The sequence below is a fragment of the Rissa tridactyla genome, chromosome 6 (assembly GCF_028500815.1).
Source record: "Rissa tridactyla isolate bRisTri1 chromosome 6, bRisTri1.patW.cur.20221130, whole genome shotgun sequence".
In the NCBI taxonomy this organism is placed as follows: Eukaryota; Metazoa; Chordata; class Aves; order Charadriiformes; family Laridae; genus Rissa; species Rissa tridactyla.
In genome coordinates this window covers 67,587,969-67,615,459 of record NC_071471.1, presented here as the reverse complement: position 1 = coordinate 67,615,459, position 27,491 = coordinate 67,587,969, and the positions used below count along the sequence as shown (strand labels likewise).

General features: G+C 38.7%; 1 protein-coding gene across 5 annotated transcripts in view; it reads right to left on the bottom strand.

Moving 5' to 3' along the window:
• The window catches only part of WDR11 (WD repeat domain 11), a 45,315-nt gene extending 24,619 nt beyond the window's left edge, over positions 1-20,696 (bottom strand). For 2 of the 5 annotated variants that reach the window (XM_054206314.1, XM_054206318.1), the window contains exons 1-11: positions 20,502-20,696; positions 19,050-19,161; positions 15,782-15,935; positions 11,989-12,162; positions 10,634-10,820; positions 8,525-8,690; positions 7,679-7,793; positions 6,490-6,685; positions 4,482-4,585; positions 3,682-3,861; positions 1,783-1,867 (exon numbers count right to left, since the gene is read on the bottom strand). In XM_054206314.1, coding sequence (XP_054062289.1) covers positions 1,783-1,867; positions 3,682-3,861; positions 4,482-4,585; positions 6,490-6,685; positions 7,679-7,793; positions 8,525-8,690; positions 10,634-10,820; positions 11,989-12,162; positions 15,782-15,935; positions 19,050-19,161; positions 20,502-20,587 — 1,559 coding nt within the window. In that variant the 5' untranslated portion in view covers positions 20,588-20,696. The remainder of the gene's footprint in view (positions 1-1,782; positions 1,868-3,681; positions 3,862-4,481; positions 4,586-6,489; positions 6,686-7,678; positions 7,794-8,524; positions 8,691-10,633; positions 10,821-11,988; positions 12,163-15,781; positions 15,936-19,049; positions 19,162-20,501) is intronic. The other 3 variants (XM_054206316.1, XM_054206317.1, XM_054206315.1) reach the window with 3 other exon arrangements.
• Between the last annotated feature and the right edge of the window lie 6,795 nt (positions 20,697-27,491).

Sequence of the window (27,491 nt, the reverse complement as noted above, 5' to 3'; positions counted from 1 at the left end):
AAGAAGTCAGTTGCTAGCACCTAGACAACTCAGTGGCCGTTATTTTAGCACAGCTGATTGTAAAGGACGGTTGCCATTCCAAAGACAATAGTTTTATTACATTTGCTTCTCAAACTGGCACTGAAAACTCTGCTCGCCTTGAGTTACAATTTCAGAGTATCTCAATTACGTACTTAAATAATGGTGTTCCCTGAAGGTGTATTTTCAGATAAAACTGAAATAGGGGCATTATCCAATCTACCTACATTTTAGAGGTAAAGCAAGAACTCCCACCGAAAGAAAAACTGTTACATTCCATCAACATTAATTAACAAAAAAAAATATCCCTGTGGCTTATTCTACATTGCTTAAAGCATTCCCTTGAACTTCTAAAAATTATGTAGAAAGTCACTCAGACCATTAAGAGTGGGACTGAGGAAATTAAAACAAATATTTAAAAGACTTACCTAGAGAACAGCTCATGACTAAACAAAATTCACAATCATTTTTTGTTCTAAAAATACCATTTGTGCAAGGACAGTTCCTAGCAAAGCAATGTATTCTTGAAGTTTTTAAAAAGTGTCAAAACCTTTGCAAAGTGAAAAGCCCAAAGTAACAGTACTTCTGATAACACATGAAGCCTGAATAAAAGCTAAAGAAATATTTTTTTTCAAAAGCGTATTTCCTCCTGTCTACCCACCTTCATTTTTCTAGTTTCTTTAATTTGTGAAATGTTAGCAGTGGTTTGTATTTTGAATTCTATAATCACCTTAATAAGAAAAAAACCACATTATTTTCTTGTGCTGCATAACAGAACATAAAATGAAAATAATTTTGTAAGTAGTTAATGGTATGAAATAAAAAGCTCAAATAGTTTAGAACAGAAAGGGGAATTCTAATCTTATAATGCCTACTAATCATAGCACAAATGTAAATATACTTATGTGATTTTGGTGTTAGATTCAAAGCAGGTTTACATAATGAATTCTTAGAGCTACCTATTCTCAGCCACCTGTACTTTTCTTACCTTTTTTTGCATGAACAGTAAGACTAAGATCTTAGCCTGGGGCTTCATGCCACAACTCTGATATAAATTTTCACTACTATTACTGCTAAAAGGAAATGTTTCATTTTCCATGCTTTATTTTCCATCTGTCTGGAATATCCAGCAAGCACCATCTTGAGTATCTTTGCCATTAGTTACGCAAAAAGTTATGCCATTGTGGACACACAAACACACAGTAACAACTTTAAAACTTACTCTGTTCCTTACTTAGGATGGATAAATACTGAGTCCTCTATTCAGTCTATAAAATCTTTTAAAGATAAAATTAAAAATTTTGACTTCACTGAAGTCTAGAACTGTCTCATTAGCAATTTCAGCCCCAAGGGAGCAAAGGAAATACAACCTGGCATACAAAACAGAACTATTTCAAAGGATAAAATCTGCGAGTCACAACAGTTATATAAATAAGGCACCGTAATAAAGATTTTTGTACTAGAAAGACTTCTTCGTACTATAATACACTAAAAAACCTGGAAGTAGTTGATACATATCCTATATTAGCAGGCATGGATAAAATTCAAATATTTAGTTCAATAGAAGTTTCATTCTAATTTTGTCAGTGCGCTACTGCTTCTACGTAGCAAAAACATGGTTAGGGTAGACTGCTCAGCAGGCAATTTTCTTGAGTGTCATTAACAATGAAACAAGACACCCACACTGCTGGTACAACGTTAGTTAGATGTTTTGGTATTTATCTCCCAGAAGGCTTATAGTAGGAATTAAAATTAAAATCTTACTTGACTTCACAGGAATGGATGCTTAACTCTTTGTGTAAGAGTCCACTTGTAAGATGAAACACCAGGACAGAGCCATTACTTGTACCTATAAAAAGTGATTAAAAAAAAAAATACATAGATCAGTTTTATTCTTCTCTTCCACACTTTAGGGAAATTCAGGATTTATTTCTCTCTTTTTTTTTTCCCTTTTTTCCATCTGTAACTATTGTATTTTATAATTTTAGAAAAGGTATTTTGATTTCTAGTGCTTAAATCCTGAATATTAAACCCTCCAAGGTTCTCTGCAACCAGTGAAATCCATCTGGATCAAGACATTTTCCTGAACCTATTTGCAGACCCTGCAGAAAATCGGTTCATTCTTCTTGCATTTCCACAACATACCCAGTTGCAGGAGAAAGGAATGTTTCTTTTTGTTTTGATTACTCAAGATGAGTAAATGCCTCAAGGAAGAGTATTAACTGTTACCCACTAACCCCATGGGAGAATCATGGGTAGATTTTACCAAATCATTAAAGCAATTCTGCTTTCTCATCCCTGAAATAATGACCTCTTTCAAACTACAAATCAATAACTTAGTGGCTATTAGCTTCAATTAGATCAAACACCTTCTGAAACACTGAAAGTTACAATTTTCTATTAGACACTGGGAAGACTTACTTTTTCTTCTCTTTTTCCTTTATACTTTATCAAATACAACAATGGATACCTAAACAGCCATTCAGGTAGCTTAAGCCTCGAACGCTGCAGACCTTGCTGTAAATGCACTTTGTACCTACCTATTGGTTTCCTAATTTTGACATTTCACCTATTTAACAGCTACAGATTATATAAAATCAAAAGTTACATTTAGTAGCATCACATCATGTAATGACAGCTCGCCTACATTTTAGAGCAGAACTATTGATGGTACTTTTAGCTCAGTAATAATAGGAGTACCAAGAGAACTGCACACATACATACATGTGTTATTATGGTGTTTTCATTACTAGAGCGAGATTCTCTTTGTAGGCTCCTCCTGCGTAACATTCACCATCCACCTGACGAGGGACAATAGTCCCTCGTCCCATCCAAAAACCTAAGATGGCTCTACAGCACAGGCAACCTTAAGAATAACAAAAATCTCCCAAGTCTGACTTGCGACAGGCCCAGCCTTGACAGAGCAGCCCACAATCAACTGCTATCTTAAATATATCAAGAGCACGTTTGAACAACCCAAATTAGGAGGTCTAATTTTACAACCTACTACAATCTTTGAATTACAGCATCTCTGTGTCTACTGTTCCAGTCCGTTGGCTGCAGAGAAAGAGAGCAGCCTGTCTGGGTACGCTGTGAAATCCCTGATGTGGTCTGAAAAAGCATGCCAGAAAAATCAGACTTAAACCGGGAGAACTCGGAGTTAATAATTCAGGTGCTCACTGGCAACTATTCTAATATCTAGATGAGTTTAACCACATTTGTAATAAGACAGAATAGATTCTGGAAAAATAATGTGCTTCAGTGTATTTTTTAGGTGCTTACGTGAGAACAAAAGTACAATCTCTGTTAAGTTCGTTTACTTATTTTAGAAATGTGGTTGCTGCAGAAGTTCATATTTATTGATACTTAGAAGAACAGCATGTAAAATGCTGAGTGTATCAATGGACCAACATCATAGGAAATGAAAGGATAAATATAAACTTGCCAATACATGGCAATTTTTCAGGTAGAATGACTTAAACCCAAAGCAGGAAAAAAAGAATCCAAACAGTATTATGGATGCAAACTAATACAAGGGTCGCTATTTGTGATTAGTAACACAGGATCAAAAAATAGAATTTTTTCTCTATTAGTAACTATATTTGTATTTAATCTAGAACATATTCTTTTCAGAGCAACCAATAAACTATTCAAGATACTTACCAACAGCAAGGATTGGCTCATACTGATTAATATTTTTTGTTGTAAGAGGTGGGCACATGCGGATAACAAATGGAGGCAAAGGAAGTCCTGAAAGAAGTCCAGTCAGCAGAAATTTGAGGTGCACTTCTTGCAGGAAAGAACCTTTTAATTGCTCTTCTCCAGCAACTGTGCCTTGTCCTGCTAAAAATTAAAGCTCTTGTTTGCTTGAGATGTTACAGAAAGTTATCAGACACAGGAGTTTATAAAATAAAAATCAGAAATAAACTATCACACGTATTAGCAATGTGTATTTAAAGAGGCATTGCTTCCTGCTGAACTCTGTATGATAAAACTTTTTAGAAGACTGCACTGGTTTACCAGAAAACTGGTAATTTGTCCAATACTAGCTTTTTTTTCCTAATGCTAAGAAGGAAAAAAAAAAAAGGAGGGGAAGAAATAGGGGAAAAAAAGTAAGTGCAACCATTTCAGTCTTCTTCCAGAATTCAAGGTAGTTTAAATTGTCTCCATCTGCTTAAGACTACTTTTAAAAAATGGAGGGGTTTTGGCCAAATTCTATTTTAAATTTTTTTTTTTTCCTCAGTGACAATGGACTTTGAACATTGGTCCTCAACATAAAATCCTAGAAAAGATTAATTTGATAATTTCTTTAGCAAATAAAATTATTTTCTTTCAGAATTACTAATTGAATTGCCTAGAAAATAATTCTAACACATGTAGTTCTCAAATAAGCTAAGATGTACGATGATTCAAAAATTCTAGAAATGAGTAGCAGTAATAATACTAGTGAAAGAAATTCTTACCAATCATGTTGTCTAATGAGAGGTCTGGAAGTTTATTTTGGAATGCTCCTACTGGAATTCCACAGAACGAGACTGGGGAATACAAAGGTGATGCACTTGAACTGCTGTAAAAGAAATGAAAACAAGTTCTTAATACAAACTGGCTCACCTGTTGACTTAGGTCCTTGATTTTGCTTTTTCCCCAGGTTGCTTTTTCAGTATTCCTACCACGTATTACTTGCAGAATATTTTGAGATTATTCCCGACATCGACTTCCATGAACAACGGTACCGGGAGATAATGCACAGAAAAATGTACAAAATTTAAAATAACCTTTAGCTTCCTTACAAAGATGTTTGTATATAACAGAAAAAGTGACAAATGCATCCCTTGTTCTGAAGTCTACCTCAGCATCGAATGGAAGCTTTTAAATACATTGTGTATTAATATGTAGAGCTGTGTTAATGAATACAGCTAAGGATCAGTTGTAAATATTTTGACATTTAAGAACGGATTCCCAAACTTGGGAATATAAACTTCTTATATAGCTTCCAGATGACAAAACCCGTAACCGAAGCACAAACATATGAAACAGGATCGCTTCTGCGTATACAAAGCTACAACAGAAACTCAGAGCAATACCTACGTTTACAGTCTTGGGAGGTATCTCTGCATCAGGTTTTGGTGTTATTTTTTCCCCAACGACTGTTACTGGGCACCAGAGCAACCTCCATCTAAAAGGGACCCTGCGGCCTGAGCAATTGTTTCTGGCTGTGCCGAGGACAGGTCTATGTCATAAGCAAAGACCAATGACTACTGGATGCACTTAGCTGTATGCAAAAACGTGATTTAAGGCACGTACAAAGCCTTTTTTCTTTAAAAATCTCACTTTAACAGACTTCGAATTCAAATTTTAATTAAGACCATAAAATCCAGCAAGATCAAGAGCTAATGGAGGAAGACTCCTTCAAAATCCATTAAAGACTCTGTGCCAACTAGAAATATGCTTTAGTTTCCAGAACAATCCAACCCTGTCCAGAATCCTCCACGCTCAGTGGTTCTAATATTATTATTACGTATTATTATTACATTTTTTCCTGGTTATAAAATCATGACAAAAATCAATGTTTTAGAAATGACCCTAAGAATCCAAGAAGTAAAACCCAGCAACATGCGGATCCTAAACAGCTCTCTTGGATATGCATCACAAAAAATACACCTAACGGTATTTTTGAGATCCCAAAGAATAAAAACATTAAATCATTGATAAGCAACAAAAGGATCTATGTTGAAAATCTGGTACTTTCAACATCTAAAAGTGTACTAAGAATTCTGAATTTCTTTCATAGCAGTAAGTTATTTATTTCATTCAATAGCACTTCAAAGGTTTATTGCAGCAGAACGACCTTAATACACTGAATGTTTAAAGAACTATACTACTTCATACAGTATTTTTAGAGACTGCTCAAAATCTAAAACTCTAAAGGCTTTGTACATAAAAATATTATTTATACCACCATATTCCAGCCACCTGCTGTGCAGCCTCATATTGCTCTGTGTCAAATTCACACTAATGCAGCAGAAAAAAAAACCAAAAAACCTTTCCCCTACTAAAAATGTAGTCCTTTCCGGACTCATTTTGCAGTCCTTTCAGGTGATCGAAAGAGAAACTCATTCCTGAAGGAAATTATATAGTCTGAAGAAAGCCAAATGAGAATAAAATGTTCCCCCAAAATAATGTGAATATTCATTCTTATCTTTTGTTTCCTTATTCCAACCACTTAGTATGGAATTATTTTTTTAAAGAAAGAAGGGTAAATAGAGTTCCTTCACTTCCCCAAAGCCAGGGAACTAACCTAGGTGGATGATATATTTTGTTCCTCTTCCTTTCATCCATACACACGTACCGCACGTAACACTACCATACACACAAGGACATCACTGTTGCTTTTAGAATATAATTAAATACTACACGCCACTTGTAAATGTAACAGATCGAAACTTCAATAAGAAAAATAAATCCTATTACCTGTTACGCACATTTCTGCCAGAAATACTGGATTTTAATTCCCAGATCATTACCCTGCCATCACTGACTATGAGAGCTGCAGAATTCTCATTTACTGGGCAACACACCATACTGAAGGGTCGAACTGTTTTTGTTACCCTGATTGCATCGCACTGACTTCTTAAATCATAAATCAGCTCCTGAACTGGGTCTGGATCTGCAACATCAATGTCCCACAGAGGACAAACAATTAGAACAGAAAAAACATGATACGATCAATCAACAGAGGTAAATTTAGGAATGGCTGAGCTCTTTGGTTAAAATCCACACACTTCCTGTGCAGCAATTAGGAAAAATGATCCAAAACTATATACCATTGATCTTGCTGTATACAACACAGCACTGAACAGTTCTCCAAAATGTAACTTTGTCTTTAAAACATCTTATTCTACTTGAATCTTGCAAAATCTAAAAAATTACAGTTTCATATCTGAGGAGAAAGCGCATCTGCTCTCCACAATCCAAAACTCATTTCATTTATTGGTAAACCTGGAAGCAAGTAATGTAGCTCACTAGAAATTACTAGCTCACTAGGAATTACCAAACTGCCAGAATGAAACCAACCAACCAAAAATCCAAGAAAATAAATAATATATAAATCACTTATATACATTTACAGAACTGTTTTCCCTTCTTTTTTTCCAGTCTCCTCCATTACGTTTAAAAAGCCATTCTTAGTAATGTTTCATAAAAGAGATAAAGGTTTAATAATTTAGATTTTAATGTAAATTTAAGCCCATGTCTTAGCTTTAAAATCAATTCTTCCAAGTGGCCAAATGGCTTCCAAAACCTTGTGTTTGCCTGAAAAATATGTTTTTTCTTAAAGATAAAAAGAACAAACTAATCATCTTTTATTTAAAACTTTCTTGTATATGTGACTGTTAAGCCACTTCATAAATAAAGTGTTATTTAGTCATAAGAGGATTTCCAGGATATCTTATTTTACACTAAATTTCAGCAAAGTCAAGAACAATTCTGGGAGAATGCAGCATAAAATTAAATTTAAATTTAATGTATAAGAAAAAAAAAACAACACTAGAAGGCCTGTAATTCACCACCCTGTATGAGGCATGATGGTTAATATTGGTGTTAAAGTAATAATTAAAATGCCTCAAAGTTTATTTCTGGACATTTTTGACACAAAACTTACCTGGCTCTTCATTTGGAGTTCCAGTGATGCTGCAGTTAGGTCTGCGAACTCTTAAAGTTATACAGCCATTTTCATGCAGGCAAAATAACCCATCACGTTGAAAACAAGGAATTACCTAGGTAAAGACATACCACGTTACATTGGGTTGTCAAAATTTTATCCTTTGCAAAGTACACTGATGTATCCTGATGTATAAGCGAGTCACTATAAATGTTACCATTAATGGGATGAATTTCTTCATGAATTTCTTTCACGAAGAAACTTCAAGAAATTCTTTCCAATGACTTTCTTCAGCTACAGTACCTTTGACTAAGGAAGTCAATTAATTTGGGAAATTCATTGAAGGTTGTTTGAATTGTTTGCTGGTTTGGGGTTTTTCTTTTTTAAACATGAATGCACTCATATATATTCTTTTTAGCTACCACTTTTTTTAAAAACAAAAAAGCTTTCTTTTTTGGTATTGGAATTCACCATTCCAAGAGAATAAAGATACTTTAATAAGACCTCTAACTAGACTTAGCTGCCTAATTAAGCAAAGGCAGATGCTCAGAGAACTGGTATTAAGATGTGTGTGAGCAGCTTAACCATCAGAGACTGAAGTGTCCTTTTTCCACAGCACTGTTTCCATACTGGTAACTTTTCTAACACCACAAAATGAGGTGGGTTTGCTACAGACTTCAGAAAACTAAATTAAACAAGGTTTGTTTCAGAGGACATTTCTCCCCCCTGGTGAGCTAACTTCTTTTCATCCTCTAGAACCAAAACACAGCTATCGCTGAGTAATGAACTTATATATGACCTTAATAAACTATTACAATGTTCGAAACCAATCAATGTTTTCATTACCTGTAGGAAAGGCACGCCTGTTCTTTCAATTGCAATCACACCCACTGTTTGACTCACTTCCAAGTCAAGAATCAAAATTTCTCTGGGATACAATAACAGCATGTAGTTTCTTTTGGAAGGCAAATATGACAACTGAAGACAATCGTTGAGCGTTACAGATTCAGCACTGTAAAACATCAGATACGAACAAGTTCAGTATCAACAAATACTTCAAGTTCAAACTAAAATTAGCAGTATAAATTTTCCTGCAGCTGCATTTTTTCCATTATTCCCTGTTTTCATCACTAGGGAACCGCAGATTTCCTTTTAATTGCTACAGCAGTGCAAAGCATCACTGACCTTTAAAAGACACACACGCTGTTGACTTTTGTCTAAATAAGATTATAGAGTAATTTTTAAAATAGTATGTAATCCAAATGGAACAAGTGTAATTCTTGCACATCTGAAATACAAAGCAATTCAATTACAATCAGTGCTAGCTGCCATGACATTTAGTGGTATTCATGGGAAATTACCCTTAAACATACTGCTTACTTCAATTTTTATATTATTATGCATATTACTTTATTTTGAAATGAACAGAACTAGCCTATCAAGAATACCAGTCTACAGACTCAAAGAAAGTAGCAAAGAGCAGGACTGTTCGTCATTTTGTTGATTGCCAACAGGAGACTGGCTGCAAAGTAGAGAGGTTCATTAGGCACATGCAACCCAATGAACTCTAAGTCACATTGAAGAAAAAGATCCTCATACTGGGCCTAGGTTTGAAGGTCTCTTAACTGATCTAATGTATCATCCCTTTGCGGGGGTTTATTTTATTTTAATCTCCTCATTCTACCACGCGCTAAACCCTCCTTACACTCTTCTTGCATCTCATTCCTTGCTTCAGGAGCATTATTCACCTTTTGTCTGCAATCACTTTGCTGACAGTCTCCTGCTCCTCCTTCCTCAAAGTTTTCCCTAAACTAATATAACACCAGATAAACCATCGCTGCTACAATTTTTTTCTCCCTCTTTTCCAATTCTATTCTTTTCAGGTGTTCTGGATGGAAAAGGAGGGAGAAAAGAGATGACCGTCATATCCTTAGCAATATTCATATAAAAATTAAAATACAATCAGGAGAAGAAAAAAAAAAAATGGTATCTTTGCTGATTTTCTGTTATTACAGAGGATACATAAGACAGCCGCAGCATAAGTACTGTCTCAGTATTTGCAAACCAAGTATTCTGTCCAATGCAGCGCAAATTAGGCATTACAGAACACAAAATGACAACACCATGCCCTTTAACTTCATACAAAAATTACAGTTTCTTAAATGATTACCTGAGGGAGCATCATCAAGTTTTCAATTTAAACACCTTATCAAAACAGAGTATAGATTTCATATCTGCATTAAATTTTGGTGTCAAGTGCTATCTGAAAATAGTCTGATTAGTTTGTTCTCAAATTCGCTGGATGCTCAAGAAATACTTTTATTACTCAAATGGAAAGTACAAAATGAAAAAAGAATTACACCAAAGAAAAGAAAATGCTCTAGAGAATTTCTAACAAAAAAAACCCCCCACATCAAAATGCAACAACTTTAGGTTTAAAAGGTCAGAAAACAGACAAATGTATAAAATCTAATTTTATTTATACACTATTAACTTAAAAAATGCCTCCTACTGCAGTATCATGTATAACATCAGAATGACAACTCTTCTCAGGTATTTTTATTCTCACAGAATTTTTATTCTCTTATTATACCCCTTCTCATTCCGCAATTGAAATGAATTCCGTTAACCCATTTTCACTTTTTCCCCCCCCCTTAAGAAAGATGTTTCTGAATTTACACTTGCATGCAAATCTCTTAGTGAAGGGAGAACATTATGTCATTAACTTATGTAAAACATGCTGGGATGATACGGCTTTTTATGGACAGAACGGGATGAATGACTGTCAATGTTATATCCTTACACAATGTCCTCAACACAGGACATCCAACAATCTGCCTACCCCAGTAAATTTTCTCTTTTAAAATTAATTATCTTACAGACTTTAATGTAATTCCATCTATAAAACATACAGGTATACAAAACCTTATCTGAGAATAAATACTTGCAACCTACCTTGGCTTTTCATTACTGATTAAGATTTTTACTTTGTCAAGGGCTTTTTTGGCCCCCGTGGCAGCAGCCAGCTTGTTATGCGAAGGGCTGGAATGGGGACTAGAGATGTAAACTTTCTTCCCGGAGCTGGCAGGAGCTTTGGAAGGAGAGAAGTCGGAGATGAACACTATTCCTTCACTGGTAAGCACTGTACCAAGAAAAACAATTTTTAGTATAGCAAAATACAACCTGCAATTTGATTCTTGTGTTCCATTTTAATGAAATTTTGGTGGGGAGAAATGCTAATAACTTTAATAGTACTGTATTAGGCAGAAAACTCATAATTCTAGACAACATGCAGCTTCTACCGAAAGAACTGCAGATCATAGAATCACAGAATTGCCTAGGTTGGAAGGGACCTTTCAGATCACCTAGTGCAACAATTAATTAGGTCCACAAAACTCAGTTTTTCAAAACTAAGTCTATACTAAAAAATTACTGTGCAGATTACTGGCGGAAATCTCGTTTCTTCCTTACGGTTATTCTCTCTCAACTATTTTTCTTTAAGCTTCTCAATGCAAATAGAAGGCAGGGTTGCCTACATTGGCTATATCCCCAGTTTTTATTCTCATGCAGAGCACGGCTCAAAGAATTGTTAACTCACATTATTTATGTTGCAGCATAAAGATTCAGCTAAGCTGTAAAGATGTAGCTAAGATTTTACTACATGTTTATACAATTGTAGGTTGAATAGTATGGCAGATAAAAAAAAGACAACTAAAAAGACTGGAAACTGCACTGTCTCATTATAGAACAGGAATGATCAAGCTAAATTAAAGAATAAAATATTAACTCTCTTATTTCTCTTAGTTTCTTTCTGCTAAAATGTCAATAAATCTGCACTAGGTCCCCTTTGACACCTGAGTTGCTTCAAAACTGAAGCTCACACTCCATTCCTTTAAAAAAAAAAACCTTTCTGTTGAAAGTACCATTTATTCTTGGTCTATTCATCTCACTGGATTCTCCCTCAGCATCCATCCTTTTGTAGCTTTTTATGTCAGTTTAACAGGGCTTTCTATACTTGGCTTCCTCTGGCTCCCTATCTACATGCTCTCCACCTTCTTTATAGTCTCAAACGTTTATTTTCACATCTCTAACTTCCCATGCGTACTTTTCCCCTCCTCTCACTGAATAGCATCTTATTTTAGAATATTCCACATTGGCCAAAGACTCCCCTGTCTTTTTGAGACTTCTTCTTGGCATTAATGACATTATTCTCTCCAATTCATTACTTTAATCTCAATATTAACATTTTACTTAAACATTTTGCTTGGTCACACATATTCACAACACTCATTTCATACATGCAAACTTACAAGCTAAGTGTGATGGATCAAAGGGGTCAAATGAAAAAGACAGAATATTTTCCGCGTAACTTTTCTTCCAAAGTTTGGTGCCTGTGTCTGCATTCCACAGTACGATATAGTTAGGTGGATGAACAGCAAGCAGTAAATCTCTAGAGGCATCTTGATTCCACAACCACTGCATGTCTGTCAAAAGAAAGAAGAAACAACAGTGAAATTAACTTTTTTTTTAAAAAGTCTGTTCTATTTAAAAACTATTTTTCTTCTGCAATACCTCATCTTTAAAGAAATGTGTAGTGACTTGTTAGTAACAAGATGTTTCTATTTCACAATTCTAAAAAATAAGTCCCTTTTACAATCTGAATTTATGGTTTTAACAAGCAGCAATACACTGGGTTACACATGTCCACGCACATGCACACAACACACATCTGATCTGAAGAAGTCATAACTTTTCATCCGTGAATTCCTACCTGAAACAACATACTGTGTTGTACAGAATCCCTGCAGAGTCAAAATGAAAAGAATCATAGAGCATCCCACTTAATATTTGGGATGACACCATGAACCATACACCCTCCCAAATTAATATTTGAGCTGGTATCAGTATTGGACCAGTATTTGGAAACAAACGTCTTCTCCACTTCAAATACCTTTTAACAGCCAGTCTTAAGTTTAAGAGGAAAATGAAACTGAGTGTAACACACAATCAAGAATACAAGTACAATGCCTAAATGCTAGGGTCAGTCTGAAGAGGTATGGGTGCCAATCATCATGGCTGGGCATCATTTAAACATTCAAGATAAACAGGCATAAAAGACTATGTTTTCTGCAAATGAGAACAGAGAGACACTTCAGTTACTTGACAGCAGCTGTGTTAGAGCTACCAACATGCTCCATGGGGCAGTGTTTTAGACAACAGAACGGGTCACACAGGCAGTGGACAAAATCACCCTCAAGTCCAGCTCCTACCGCTCACTGCATGGCCCCACCGAGGCAGAGCTTCTCTACAGCATGGTCACATGTATTAAGATGTCAAAAAAACTCCCTTCCTCAGCCATTCTTATGTTTTATCAATTCAGCTTTTTCAGCGCTAGTAAGCGCTCCCCACTGAATTTCAGGGAAAAAAATAATAATCCAGCCACGTGTGTCATAATCAGTTACACTGTAAGTATACAAAAGGTTAACTCCTTCTCAGCTGAATGCAGAGTTTGGATTAAATAAAGAAGAGTGCCTTACACTGATGCACTGCTTTTCTCCTCATTGAAACAGTGAGGCTCCAGCTGTTATCCTTCAAAGCTCTCGCAGATAACACACAGAGAACCGGCAGATCACCCTGGTGCTCAATCTCTCTGTTTGCACCATTTTCTACAGTCTCATAATAACAGCCAGAGGCCTCAGAAACAGATGGAAAGGAAAAGAAGCTGCTTTTGTTAGAGGCTACTACTATATCAAACCAGGGACTTAGGAAAGAACAGAATTTTAATTCTGTTGCTTATTTTTTTCTCACCCAGAAGATTGGAAAGCCTTCACTGGGGCTGAAAACCTGGAGAAATCTTCAAATGGCATGGTCAAAACTCCATCAAACATTCAGTGAATAGGTGTCGGGAGTAAATGAAACGTAACTTATAACATACAAAAAAAAAATAAAACTAATAAAATCAACCGCAGTCAATAGAATAAATTTTCAATGTCCCACTATCAGACTTATGATATTGCATTTACTTGCACAGGCTTTATAAAAACAGAAATATAACAAAAACCCACCCTAAACCTAATTTCAAAAGTGGGTTTTCAAATAATAGAATTCAAAATAAAAAGCAAGTGCCACGCAAGCATCATGACAAGTTTTTAAAATAGTCCAAATAAACTATAAGTTATTCTTGGGGCGGGGCGGGGGGGGAAGTGTTCTCAATTTAGCTTTAGAAATAATTTGTAAACATATTGCTAGTGTGGACTGCAGTAGCAATAAAGAGAAATCCAGAGCACACAGCAGAGCACGTAGATGTTGTGTACTTGCCGAGTTATCCCTCCCAGCTAACTGCGTAAGAGCCAGGCTGATGCTGGAAGCAGCCTGCTCCCAGCACCAGCTCAGGGACTGGACGCAGACCAGCCACAGTAGCGCAGCCACAAAGCTAAGCAGATTCCAGCGCTCCAGCCAGCTCCTGGTCAGCTCTGTTAAGAGCGGTGCCAATAGAAAGAAAAGTGCCTAACACGAGCAATTAGAACCAAAAAACTAAGTTTTACAACAGTAGGAGAGTACTACTATCAACTACAAACTGCACCAATCAAAGCAACAGTAAAAATGATATTGAGTGCGTGATGCAACAAGGAATGAAGTCTAGATCTTTTGATTCCCTTTTCTGAGTTCTAACCGCTACCTTAACTTTTTCATTGATGAAGTACAAGATGCTACCTAATGAAAGGGAGCATTTGACTGATGACACCTTACTAATAGATGAGCACAAAAAGAACCAAGGAGAAAGACACTTAATTATTCCTTTCCAATATATTCTCTTAATTGTCTTATACCTGGCCAGTGGCTACATTTTCTGTTCTCTATCCTTCATCAGACCAATTAAGATAGTACTGACCTCCAGGCCAGGCTTCTAGATATTTCTGCCTCTAGCATAAGCAAACATAAGTCTTCTATAACTTATATCATCATAAATGCATAGCTCCTTTCTCCAGGCTTTTTTTTTTCCTTTGGATTTTTTTGAGGGATTTTGGTTGCGTGGTTGGGTTTTGCTTTTGTTTTTTACTTCCCCCAGAGACTTGTGAGATCCCTGAACAAGACGATTTTTTTTTTTTTTTTTCTGGTAATGGGATAAGGAATCTTGAAACATCCAGCTGCCCAGAACTGTTCGGGTAGAGTTTATCAGGTATTTTTCAGACCTGCCCAGCTGCACTGAGCTACTACCCACAGAACAGAATCAAAAGCAGCAAATACCACCACTAAACTGTCTGCTCAAATGAAAGCCACAACCAGTTATTTATACGATCTCAAAATTTTCTCTTTCTCTTGACTGTTTGTGTTGTTACCATTATGTCCACCGAATTACACTTGAAATCTAATTAAAATGTGGCATACTCAGTTTCAAGACTTCCCACCGCTAACTCCAACTTTATGCGAAACCTGCCTTATTTACAACTGTCTTCTATGCTAAAATTTACACAATAACTTGTCCTTTCTTCATTTCACTTTCTATTTTTAATATTGCTATCTATGCATAAAAAAGCCTCCCTGTTCCTATGAATCAGACAACACCATAGGTGCTCAAAAAAACCTTCGCTCTCCAGTTGCACTGCAAATATATATTACCATGCTAGTATATTTGACCAGAAGTAGCTACATAACAAACTAACTAAATAATTGTCAAAGTATATGTGCACAATCAAAACTCTTAACTTACAGCAATGTAACACTGTTAAAAGTACTACACCATTATAGATGACATCAACATTCAGGTGCAATGCAAACTGCACTACATCCCCAATTCAAAAGCAGGAACTTGACACCGTAAATGTTATTATTTCAATCAATAACATTAATAGACTGTAACTTTTTTTCAGATCTTGGAAAATATTACCATAATGAATTAAATCTCACAGCATCCCTCTGGAAGACAGTAAGTCTTTACTTACTGTTTACACAGAAAATCAGCAGACAAACATAGAAAGGCTAGTAATCCCAACAGTAAAATCCAACAGCAGAACTGAGCATAGGTTGTTAAACCTAGGCGATGGATTTGTACACAATGCTCCATAAAATAAGTTCCATACAAACATCATGCAGTATCATTACCTTGAATTGGTTTTGCATGTTCTTGTATTTCACAACGAGCTGTTCCTGTTGCCACGTCCCATACAATTATTTTTCCAGAAACATCAGCAGAAGCTAAACGTAAAGAATATGGAGAACCAATATTGTGATGGTAATTTTCTTTAGCCCACTTAACCTGAAGATACAGATGAAAATTGGTCAAAGGAGGCAAACATACATATAACAAAGACACTATACTTCATATTTTTCATATGGATAAACAAATAATAAACTACTTAACAAAAAAGCATAGTAATAGTTAACATTAATAACATCTGCATAACCATACTTTTAAGCTACCATCAGTCATGCAATTTTAAGGTATGTGGCAACTGTGCTGCATGACTGCATGGTTGGTACTTTCAAACTACATAAATCAACAACCCTTGTCCTGAAGGCAATTACAACAATCCATAAGTATATGCTATGAATATAAAAAGTTTACTCAAATATTCAAAAGAAACTAAATGGCAATATTTAAGGTTCTGCGGGCATCTGCAACGTTATACCCACTGATTTCCAAACAAATGAAAGTTGAGAATTCACCATCCAACTTTTATACACATCCTAAAACATGTTCTTTTCCTCATCTGTCAAATACAAGTATATTATGGTATTGGGGAGGAAGGAAGTTTAGTCTTTCATCTATATGTTGTCTCATGTCAAGCTATTGCTGACATTTGCTATCTTTTAGGTTCTTTTCACCATATTGTCACGATTGATTTCCACATACTTCTTTCTGGTTTGGGATTTCAAGCTGCATGGGCTTGCAAGTCGGCAATACTTATGAAAACTATGTGTCTTGAAATGTGAAACATTCTGCCTACAAGTCTCCCAAGATTATAAGGAGATAATACTGACTCCTTCCTTATCTATTCAACATAGACTTGTTTTACTATCTGCTTTAAAAGTGAACTTCTGCCCCTACAAGAGACGGAAGACACTAACAGAATAAAGAAATCTTAATGCTAAACTATTAGGAGTTTACCTACTACAAAAATGACGCTGTATCTAGCTGGCTGTGTGCTGTCACAGTACCTGACGGAGAAAGTACCTGAGGCCAAACACAACACTTTTTGCAGATATTGAAAGCGTGACATTAAAAAAATAGAAACAGAATTATCATTAGGCACCGCTAATTTTGCAACATGAATTAGATTTATAACGGCATTCAGAGCACTGTAGCCACCTTTGTGCTACCCCTCTCAGAGGTGTGACCAGGATGCTTCTCAAAAGCCTAGCTGAATAAATTAAACAAACATTGCACATGCACAGCAAGCAATCTTCAAAGAGCTCTAGCTATAAAGCCAAAGTGTGTTTCTACCAGAATAACAAAGAATTCTTAGAAGAATCTCCTCTACCTGCAAATTCCAGTTTTGCAATTCCCGATTCCCTGCTGTTACAAAAAAATTACCCATGAGATTACCTGCATGTAGCTATGTAGCTATTAAAAAAAGTAATTATAGAAATCTGCAAAGCTATTTCTTCCTCAGGTAAATATATGTTACTTTGAAGCAAATTTCAAGTCTGAAAAACATCACTTCCCACAGGAGGAGTTGTCACCAAGCTATGACCAACAAAAAGGAGATCTTTAACGCGATCAGTCTCACCCAGAGCTCATGCAGCTCTATCACCATAAGCCCTCTTTTCTCATTGTAGTCACACTGCTCCAACAAAACAAAATCAGACATAATCCAATCCGTGCTAAGCTATCAGTATCCCACAAACACCATATCGACCTACGGACCACTGACATGGATCCATTTTCACTGAAACCATTACCTGACACAGTTATGAGAGCCAAAGGCCAGGAAGCATTTAAAGGAAAACAGTTAAACAGACTGCAGAAGGATTATGAAACAACTGCATTTCTCTTTGCTTTTTTGTTGCAGATAATGGTGCATTTTGAAAATTTTCAAATCTGAAACATGGGGTTTGGGGGAGAAGATACCCTGTAGGCTGAGTTTGCTGCTGTGAACCTCTACTACAAAGAGTTTAAGTCAGACGTACAGTAGATTTCTTACAGATCCCCTCCAGCTTATTTACACTTTCAGCATTTACAAAAAAAAAAAAAAAGAAATCAGTTAGGGATCAAAGGAAATGTCATACAAATGTACATAAAGGTATCATGGTCTCACAATAATTTCTCATATAAAGCCTACTTCTCTTCGTTCTTCCTCCTCATAAGTAAGTCATTTTCTTACAGTCTATTTCTGTTAATAAAGCACTAGATAGTAGTTTTGAAAAATCATCTTATAAATTATATAAAAACCATTTGGACTTCAGCATTTGGTTTCCTATTGAAATAACGTTACTTCTCAAAGCTAGTGAATGTCACCAAAGTGCACTGAAATGTTATCATTACATGGATCAAAAACTAATTTTGCTACAACTTATTATCTAAGCTAAGTGTAAATTTTAAAGCAGAGTCATCGTTATAGCTGCTACTTCCACACCACTTACATTTTCTATTTTTTACACAATTATAGACAATGGAATAGATTTGGTCATGTTAAAGGGCAGCGTGAAGTCAACTGAGGCTGAGGGTACGCTTACCCACAAATAAGTTGCCAAAAGGCAAGCAAAGGTATTGACTCACAGAGTGCTGCTTACTCCGTGGTTGCTGTCGTGGACACACCTCTGCTCTGAGATAACTGAGAAATAACCCTCCTTACTGAGAGTCACCTAAGTTGCCTCGCAGCTGTCACCAGAGAGACTACTCATAACAGCGGCACAAGTTCTAAGTTGACAGCAATGCCTGGGCAACCCTGAGAATGCTCAAAATTCACTGAAAGATTTGGGCAAATATACAAACATGCTGGAAAAAATCAGTTTTTGGTCCTTTGTGACATTTTAACACTATTATTTTTAACACATCACAGCACACAGTCTCAAAAAACAATGTAAAGTATCTCTTTTGAAACCTAACCCTTCCACCTTCCTTTTTTCCAGTCAGTTTCAAAATTCTCTCTAATCAAGCAAAACTAATTCCTAAACCTTACAAACATTTTTAAAAGCTACAACGTCATTATCTGTAAGGCTCTTGACAAAGATCTTGTAGGGATCTGTATTGGTTTTGCCCTACCCAATGTTTTCACCCAGGATTTGAACAATTTATTTATTATTATTAAAAAAAGTGCACTTAATTGGGCTCTGTAGCAGAGAAATAACATCAAGTATTTACAGTTATTTAGAAAAATAATATATACACCAGAATCAAGTAATATACCTTAAAACATGTATGTCTCACCTTGACAACACTAGCTTTGTGTCTTTCCAAAACCTGTAAAGTCTGAGCAGTATTGGCATCAACTATCAGCACAAGAGAATGACATCCATATGCAATCAAACCTTGCCAGCCCCTAGAAAAGCACACATCATCATCAAACAAGAAAAAAAGAACAAAAAGAACTTCCCATCAAGAATAAGGCTTTTTTTTTTTTTTTGTAAGTTGAGTGCATGCTACTAGACACAATCATCAAAGAGTAAAAACTATTTAATAACATAAAACTCAAAAGCATTCTAAAACGCCATTGCTGCCCTGTCTGCTAAAGCATTCGCTGATGGAACCCTAAGCCACCGCAAAGCGCCTCATTGTGTCCACCCATAACAATCCCCTTCTGTAAATTTAAGACATCACATAGGAATTCACAAAGAGCATTCCCAAATTTTATATATAAGCACACAGGTAAGCAATATATTTGCAATTATATAATTAATTGCATTTTATTTATTTATTTATTTAGACAAAAAAAGGAGCATGTGAACAATGATTACAGTTATAGTGCAAATCTGCTGAGGCTTGTCTGAGTTTAGGAGGGGTTAATGCAGCCACCGATGACAATTATAGAGCTGTGGTGAACACCAAGCAAGCGGGAACAGTCAAAGGAGAAAAACAAAGTTTCAAACTAAGAACTCCAGAGAACTGCAATGGTCACTGCTCTGTGAGCTGACAGATGTAAACACCACGGTTTTCAAAAATTACTTGGTTCAGCAGCTATTTTGTTTTATTTCTGTCCCTAAGATTCAGCAGTATTAGGTTAAAGCTTCTCAGCACAGCTGGGTGAAGTCACTGCTCAGAAAAATTAATACAAAAAGCAATATGCTTGCTGGCTTGGTACATCACCTCTCAAACTATAACAGGAAAAGAAACCAGAAGAAGCTGCTCTGATCTCAGCAGCTTGTTGCACCAACGAGACCTCTGCCCGCAGAAGCCAATGCCATTGCTAGAAGGGACCGGCCCTCACTCATCCATGGCCATGGCTTTGTTCTGGCTGGACAGATGGATAGTGGCACCTCCACCGGGCTCCCTGCCCGCCTCCCCGCCCAGGAACGGGGCCCGGCAGGAGGAGGCTCGCCTGGGACACACCAGCACTACCGCTTCCAGGGACAAAAAAAGGGCCCGCGTATTTGCGGTGACGGCAGGGCACGGCACCCCGGCAGGCGGGCACAGCCGACCCTCCGCAGGGATCCACCTGCCGCCGCGGGCTGAGCCTCGGCACCTGGACACGTACGAACGTCCCGCTTAAACCCGCGTGCCTGCGGGGGAGCGGGAGGAGGCACACCGGGGGCAGGCAGCGGGGAGCCGGGCCCACTCCGCGGCTCCTTCCCCTCAGCCCGGGGGGCTCCGCGGGGAGAGGCTCGCGACCCCCCAGCCGCCCCTCTCCCTCCCCCAGAGCCCGCCCGCGGCCCGGCCCCTCACCAGTCCGCCGCCCCCCTGTTCGGGGCGCTGAGGGCGCCCGTCAGCGTCCGCGCCGGCAGATTGATGTTCACCGTGAAGCGCTGCATGGCGAGGCCGGGGATCGCCGGGACCGGCGGGGCGGCCCGAGCCCGGGGAGCCGGTAGCCGAGCGCTCCGCGGCCCTGCCCAGGAAGCGCTGCCTCGGCGGTGCCGCCGGTCCGTGCCGCCGGGGTCCGCCGGGGCCCCGCGGCTCGGGAACAGCAGTTCCGCCGCCGGCCGCCCACCGCCCCTCCCGCTCGGAAGGGCTGCGCCGGGCCCGTCAGCGCGGCGGCTGATCGCCTCCCGCCATCTCGGGTTTCCAGCCCGCCCCGCGGTGCCTCCGGGTAACCCCAGAGCAGCCACCCGGGCCTGGGGACACGGTGCTTCCTCGCTGGCTTGAAATGATATAGCCTGGGAGGAAAACGCGCCGCGGGGTCGCCAGAGGCCCCGTCTGCCTCGGCTGAAGGGCTCCAGAGAAACCTGAGCTTGTTGTCAGTCTGGGACTTGATAGCATGAGGGGTAACGGCTTCAAACTGCAAGAGGGGAATTTTAGATTAGATATCAGGAAGAAATTCTTTCCTGTGGGGGTGGTGAGCCCCTGGCCCAGGTTGCCCAGAGAAGCTGTGGCTGCCCCATCCCTGGAGGGGTTCAAGGCCAGGCTGGACGGGGCTTGGAGCAGCCTGGTCTGGTGGGAGGTGTCCCTGCCCAGGGCAGAGGGTTGGAACCAGGTGATCTTTAAGGTCCCTTCCAACCCAAACCATGATTCTGTGGTGACTGGGCTGCCTGAAGTTACCTCATCATGCAAAGGGCTCCCTGCCAGATCTCCGTGTGCCCGCGTGCCGCAGGACTAAATCCAGCAAATTTCTTTCACCATAGTCATTCACCGTTTCTTGGTGCCATACCTAATGCAACCAGTCTTCCAACCTGTCCCCAAGCTGCCGCTCGTGCTGGGCAAAGCCACAGAGGCTGACACATCTGCGGGCAAGGACGCTGCACGTTTGCACTGGAGCACACCAGGCTGCAGAGCTTTGAAACATCCAGAGCTTTTTTTCTCTGCCACAACATCAATAAGGTGGCCAGAATCACGTGGCTCCAGGCACATTTCCTGACATACGGCCACTGTTTGGGGGTTTGTTTCTCTTCGAAATAGAGATGGCTTGTAATGGTTTATTTGTTATTTTTTGTCGTGAAAAAGATGCCACTAGATGGCCAAAGTTGGCAAGATCATAATGCCAGACACGTTTTTGCAGTGCCGCAGTGTCACTTTGTCACAAAAGATGCAATAAGTGCTGCTCCTCTTGTTTCTTTTTCTTTTCTTTTTAATCACAATTGAATTTGTGCAAGTGGGAACTCAAGAAACAAACTGCAGCTGATGTCCTTCCATCTCTCTTCTAAAGAAATCTGCTCATGAAACAGAGTACATTGCTCCATACCATTTTTGGGTCACTTTAATATTAGAACTAATTTCTCAAAACCTCCTTCTCCCAAAATTTCTCTCCTTACCCTTAAAAGCCGAAAAATATTTTTTTCAAGAACTGCAGCAATATTTTTTTCCTTTGTTACCATTTGAGGATGACGTGATCTACACCTCCAGAAATCAATTTTGTGGGTGCCTAAGTAGCCACTAGCCTCGTTAATTTTAGCTACTTTTTGCTAATTCTGGGTTTTTCCTCTGTGTCCTTGGACATCCTGCTGGTGCTCATGTTTTGAGAGGGCTTTGGCAGGTTTCTTGGTTTGTTGGATTACGGTTTTGTGAGAAAGCTTTGGAACTTCTTTTGCACATCAGACAGAGGCTCTTCTTGAGAATTTTCCATCCATTTTCTTGACATCAGAAAACCAAGGGATAAATGAAATGCTTAAAAGAAATAGGTACTTTAAGGCAGTTGAAAATAAGGACAAAGGTACCAGAAGAATGGGGAAAAAGGAGGAAGTGAGGGCTGTGTCACCAAATGATAGGTTGAAAAATTAAGAATGGTTTTCAGGGTCAGTGGGGTGAAAACCAGGGTGCATCAGTCAGAGGAATACATACTGAAGATTTGTCAGAGGGATAGAGAGGAGTAGAGGAAGAGGTTTGTGAACAATGATAAGGATCACTGGAAGAGCTGCAAGGAATAAGAATGTTGTGAGATGTTAGAGGGGAAGAAGTGGCGTGCACTGGATGAACTACGTGTGGCTCCTGGGATCCATCCTCTTTAATATCTTCTTTGTCATTTAAACCGTTGCTAAGCCAGAATGCAAAATACTCACGTCAAGGCACTGAGTCCTTTCATTCATCTGTACAGACAACGATGCGCTTTTGATTGCTGTACAAACAATAAATATCAAACTTTAAGCTGTTTAACTGCATCATCAGTTATTATCATTGGATCATTGGATCTGATAAAACCTATGGGACTAGCAAATGTCCAAGATGTGATACCCAGAGGGAGAGACTTCATTCCAGAGGGCTTCAGCTCCAGTTGTCCTCACAAAGTGTGTATGGAGAATGAGGTTGTGGGTGATCATAAAAACCGACAGAGAAAAAAACCTTCCAGTTAAATAAATAATGAGAACTATGATTTTATGTAGCTTTCGGCTCATGATTCTGAATAATTCTTCTGTGAGTTTGAACATGAAGAAGTGGGACCAAGGTAAAGACATGTGCACAGAAACCTTTTAGGTTTCTCTTTTATATTATAATAATTACTGCAGGAATAATCCTGTGAAAGCTTCTGGGACTTCTTTAATTTCCATGTCCTTAAGGTAGAGCTCCAGGAGCTCCTAGGATCCACCACTGAACCACCATGGTTAGAGACTGCGCTGTTGCATGCCATTATACAAAACCCAGTTTGAAATCAGGCTATGTAACTAATTCATATATGCTATGGGGCAGGGTTATATTTGCCTTACAAACTATGTTGCTGTTGCCTTAGTGTTATCATTTCTACTCCATGCATTTAAGGCTTCTTAAGTTCTCTCCTAATTAAGTGTCCCTTGTTAAATGGGAGCCAACAGTGAAGACTGTACACAGAACTGATGCTATTCTATTGGGGCTCATCCAAAAAGCACAAGATTTGCACAGTTGTCCTTTGCCTTATGCAGCTCCACAGCTGTGTGGACACCTCACCTAGCTCCAGTATTGTGCCATGTCCTGTGCACCCATGACTGGAACCTCCTCAAACGGTCATCAGACATAAGCTGCCCCTCTGCACCTCGAGGTCACCGAGTGTAAAGGCAGGTATGGTACAGCCGCATCACATCACAGACTCTGCGTTCAAGAAAGCCATGCAGGAAGGTAGTTCCCTTGAGAAGACATGCTCTCCATCACTCGACCTGACATGACACCGTCTTTTCTCAAGAAGGCAACTGAGAGGTCTGCCTTCAGAGTCAGCGGAGAATGAGGTCCTCTTTCAGCAAAGCACTCCTCTCCAACAAAGAAGCCTGAGCAATCACATCCTTATGCAGCAAAGCACGCGGTACGACGAAACACTTCAGGTATTTCTAAAGCTGCACTAAAGAAAGGGGATGTAAGCATCTCAAGGCATCCCTAAACACCGGTGGAATTCAATGTGTCCTGCCTTGTTTTGAGTGTTAACGTGGATAACTAAACTATTATTTAAAATCAAGCAAGTGGAGTTTTTTTGCAAAGGGAATGTAACAAGTTGAGATTCATTTAATCACAGCCTAACTTTTTAATCTTAAATAGAGATATTTGTCTTTCATGTTAACTGATGAAAGATATTCTATTTCTGGGACTTCAGAGTCATGCTAAGATTAACATAAAAATAAAATCAATATATAAGTTTCAGAGTGTGAAATAATTGGCACCTAGAACCCTATCAGCTTTATGCAAAACCAGATGTTTTTGAGCAAAGGCTCAAATACTTGTTTCCCTTCCCAAATGCTTTCAACTCAAAAGCTCCAAAATTATCCAGAAGCTCTCCTCCAAGTGAGCACGTGTGGTTTAATCCAGTTCCACTGAACTTGCTGGGCATGTAAGTGTAAATTTTCAAAGGAGCAAACTACGAAGAGAACTCTAATGACTGCCTGCAGTCTCGCTTTGTTTTGACTAGGTGTCATCAAAGGAAAAACCGACCAAGTGGTCAACTGCTTTTCCCCAAAAATATTTTCCTTAGCCTTAAGCATTTCTCTTTTTCTAAGGGTCCAAAAAGATGAGGACATGTAGAACAAATGATTATTTTATTTACAAATTAAACTTCATTTTTATATGCTGGTTTTGTTCCATTTCTTTCTGATTCCATCCTAGCCTCAAGTATCTGTGACTGCTCTAACGCAGTCACTGAGCGCTCTGGCCCTTCTGTTTCCTTTTGTGTCCTTTCTTTGAATGCTTCTGCTGATGAACATTTGCCCACCTCCCTGAAATATATTGCTGTAACTGAGTTCACAGCTGGGGTAGATTTGCAATTTGTTGTTAAGGAGAATTTTCATTAAATTTCACTGTTTGGGTTTCAGGTGTGATTTCAGGAAATCTCATTTAGGGACAACTATTAAGAGAATAGTCCAGTGATAGACCAGTGATGCTCCTCTTGTGCCTGGTAAGAGTGATGCTGGCAGCCTCTGCCAAGGCTGTTTAGCTCTTTTGCGGGCAGAAATCTCACCTCGCTGGTGTCTGTTCTTAGTGTGCAGCTCGGTATGTGTCTGGGGAGACCTGGAACAAGAGCCAGAATGTAGTCAACATGAGAAGAGCATGAGGACATGAGAAGAGCAGAGGACAGGATGAGCTTCCTACTGCGGTATTGCTGGTGGTTCTGCGTGACTCACGCTGCCTGTAGTTGCTGGAGATCCTGTGTGTAAGAAACAAATTGTGTCCTCTGTCTCTTTTAAATGCGGACGTGTGAATTTTCCTCTTCTCTCTGCCTTTGGCAGACTTCTGTGAAGGGAACTCAAGAACTATTTAGGAGTTGGAACCATTCAGCGTAATGATGCTGGGCCACGATATTGGGATGGCTTGATCCTCTGAATGAGGGGTGAAATGAATCACAGAAGATTTCAAGCTTTTGTAAAAAGAAGAGAGGATTATTGTGTTACGCAGGCAACACCTCTTCCAAGTGTTGGTGCCATGAAATAATTAACTGAAATACTCTTGAACAGGTAAATTACTGCTGCGTCAACCTTGACTGTCAAAATAGTTTGTTAAATACTTTGAAACACAGCATCAGAGAAGTCGTAAATAAAACAAAGAGAGGGCTAATGAATAGGACAGAGAGCTCAGTCTAGTTCTACCACGAACTTGCCGATCTCTACATCACGCCACCTTATCTAATGCTGACCAATGCAGTCCTATGCATTGAACGGTACCCAGGGAGAGAGAGTTTATCAGAATCTACGTTTCTCTGTCTCATTTCCCACCCAGTACAAGATAAGGAAGCACTTTTTTTCTTCTGCTTTCCTCTTATGTGTTTGGTTTATGAGGCCTTGAGACAGGGTTTCCCTGTCACTCCGCATTTGTACAGCGCCTCGTGTGCTTGGAACTCATGGAAAGTTCCAAGTTAAATTGCAACGTAGAGGCCCTACGTGAAAATAGTAAGGCAAAGAACAATGGTGTTCCCATCAGTCCTGTAATATCCTGTACACTGACAACGTGAAAAATCTCCTGAGAAATACGTCAGGTAAAGAGTCATATATCTGAAATATGGGTGTAATCACTCACAGACACAATGAGGGAATGAGGATTCTAATCCTAGATATCCACACTCAATGCCCATTTGATTGATTTAAACTTCAAAAATTAGGTTTTTTTCCTAAGAAGGGAAATCAAAGTTTCCACTAACATAAACCTGAGCTTTTTTAGTGGTGACTGTTGCTAAAGTTCAGACACTGGCTCTTGTCCCCACATATCTGCGGTGAGTAAGATTGGGAGTTTTGTGCCTAAGATGCTAGGCACTGTGCAGTGGATATCCACGCCACTAAATGATCCAGCAAGTGGGTAAAAGGAGAGAAGCTTAGAGTATATCAGAGCTTTGGAAATATCCTAGCAATCTGAGAAAGCGTTTGTTTACTATTTTATTAGGTTTGTACATAAAGTAGTATTTTTTGTAGCTAATAAGCAATTTATCAGCACCAGTGCATTATACTCTTAGAGGATAAGAGTGACAGATGCCTAGCGATGGGAAGCTGGGATTTGAAATCTATGCGAAACAATGCAGTATACTCCAGACTGATAAATCAATCAGTATTTCTGACAAACCGATGTTCCATGACATAAATGTTTAAGGAAGAAGAAATCTCGAAGACGTGCTTCATGAAAAAATCATGGAAAATGAAGTAAAGACTGATTTTAAGAGCCATCTGCAACTCTATGACTACAGCTAATGAAAATGTGAATGTAGTAATTTACTGAATTTGACAAAGTGTATATTGAGAAATAAAAGTGTCCTCATGTATATTGCATATTAAACGGATGGAATTTTAATTCATGTTATTAATGTTTTGGGTTGTGTGGGTTTTTTTAAACTAAATTCAGAAATTCATATGTCCAGAAACCATGGTAACGGTGTATATCCTCTAAAGCGTTATTAATTGCTGCGTGTAATATATCCTACATATCAGTATTTCCATTAGATACAGCCCACAAATGATTCTTAAGGGAGCATAAAGCTTCAGTTATTCTTATTTCATAATGTATAACATTTTCATTAAATGGTCTTCACGTTCTTTGGAAAATTATATGTTAGGACTTGTCCAATTCCAATGTCCAGTGAAGTTTGGCAGTTAACGTCAAAGTATGGCCCTGCTTCAAGGGTTTAGATGGAGGACATCCATGGAAAATCTCAATGTGGTACAAAGCGACTGTGGATGATTCAAGCTGCAGCAGTGCAATCTGCATGGGGCAAGGAAACAAACAGCCACTTGAACCGTGATGATCCCTGCAGCCCCGTCGCTCCTGCACAAACCGGGATGTGAATTCGGTGGTCTGGCCTGGTTTATGACTAAGTCATGCTGTGGAGTCTGAGCCTCTCAACACTTAGAAGCT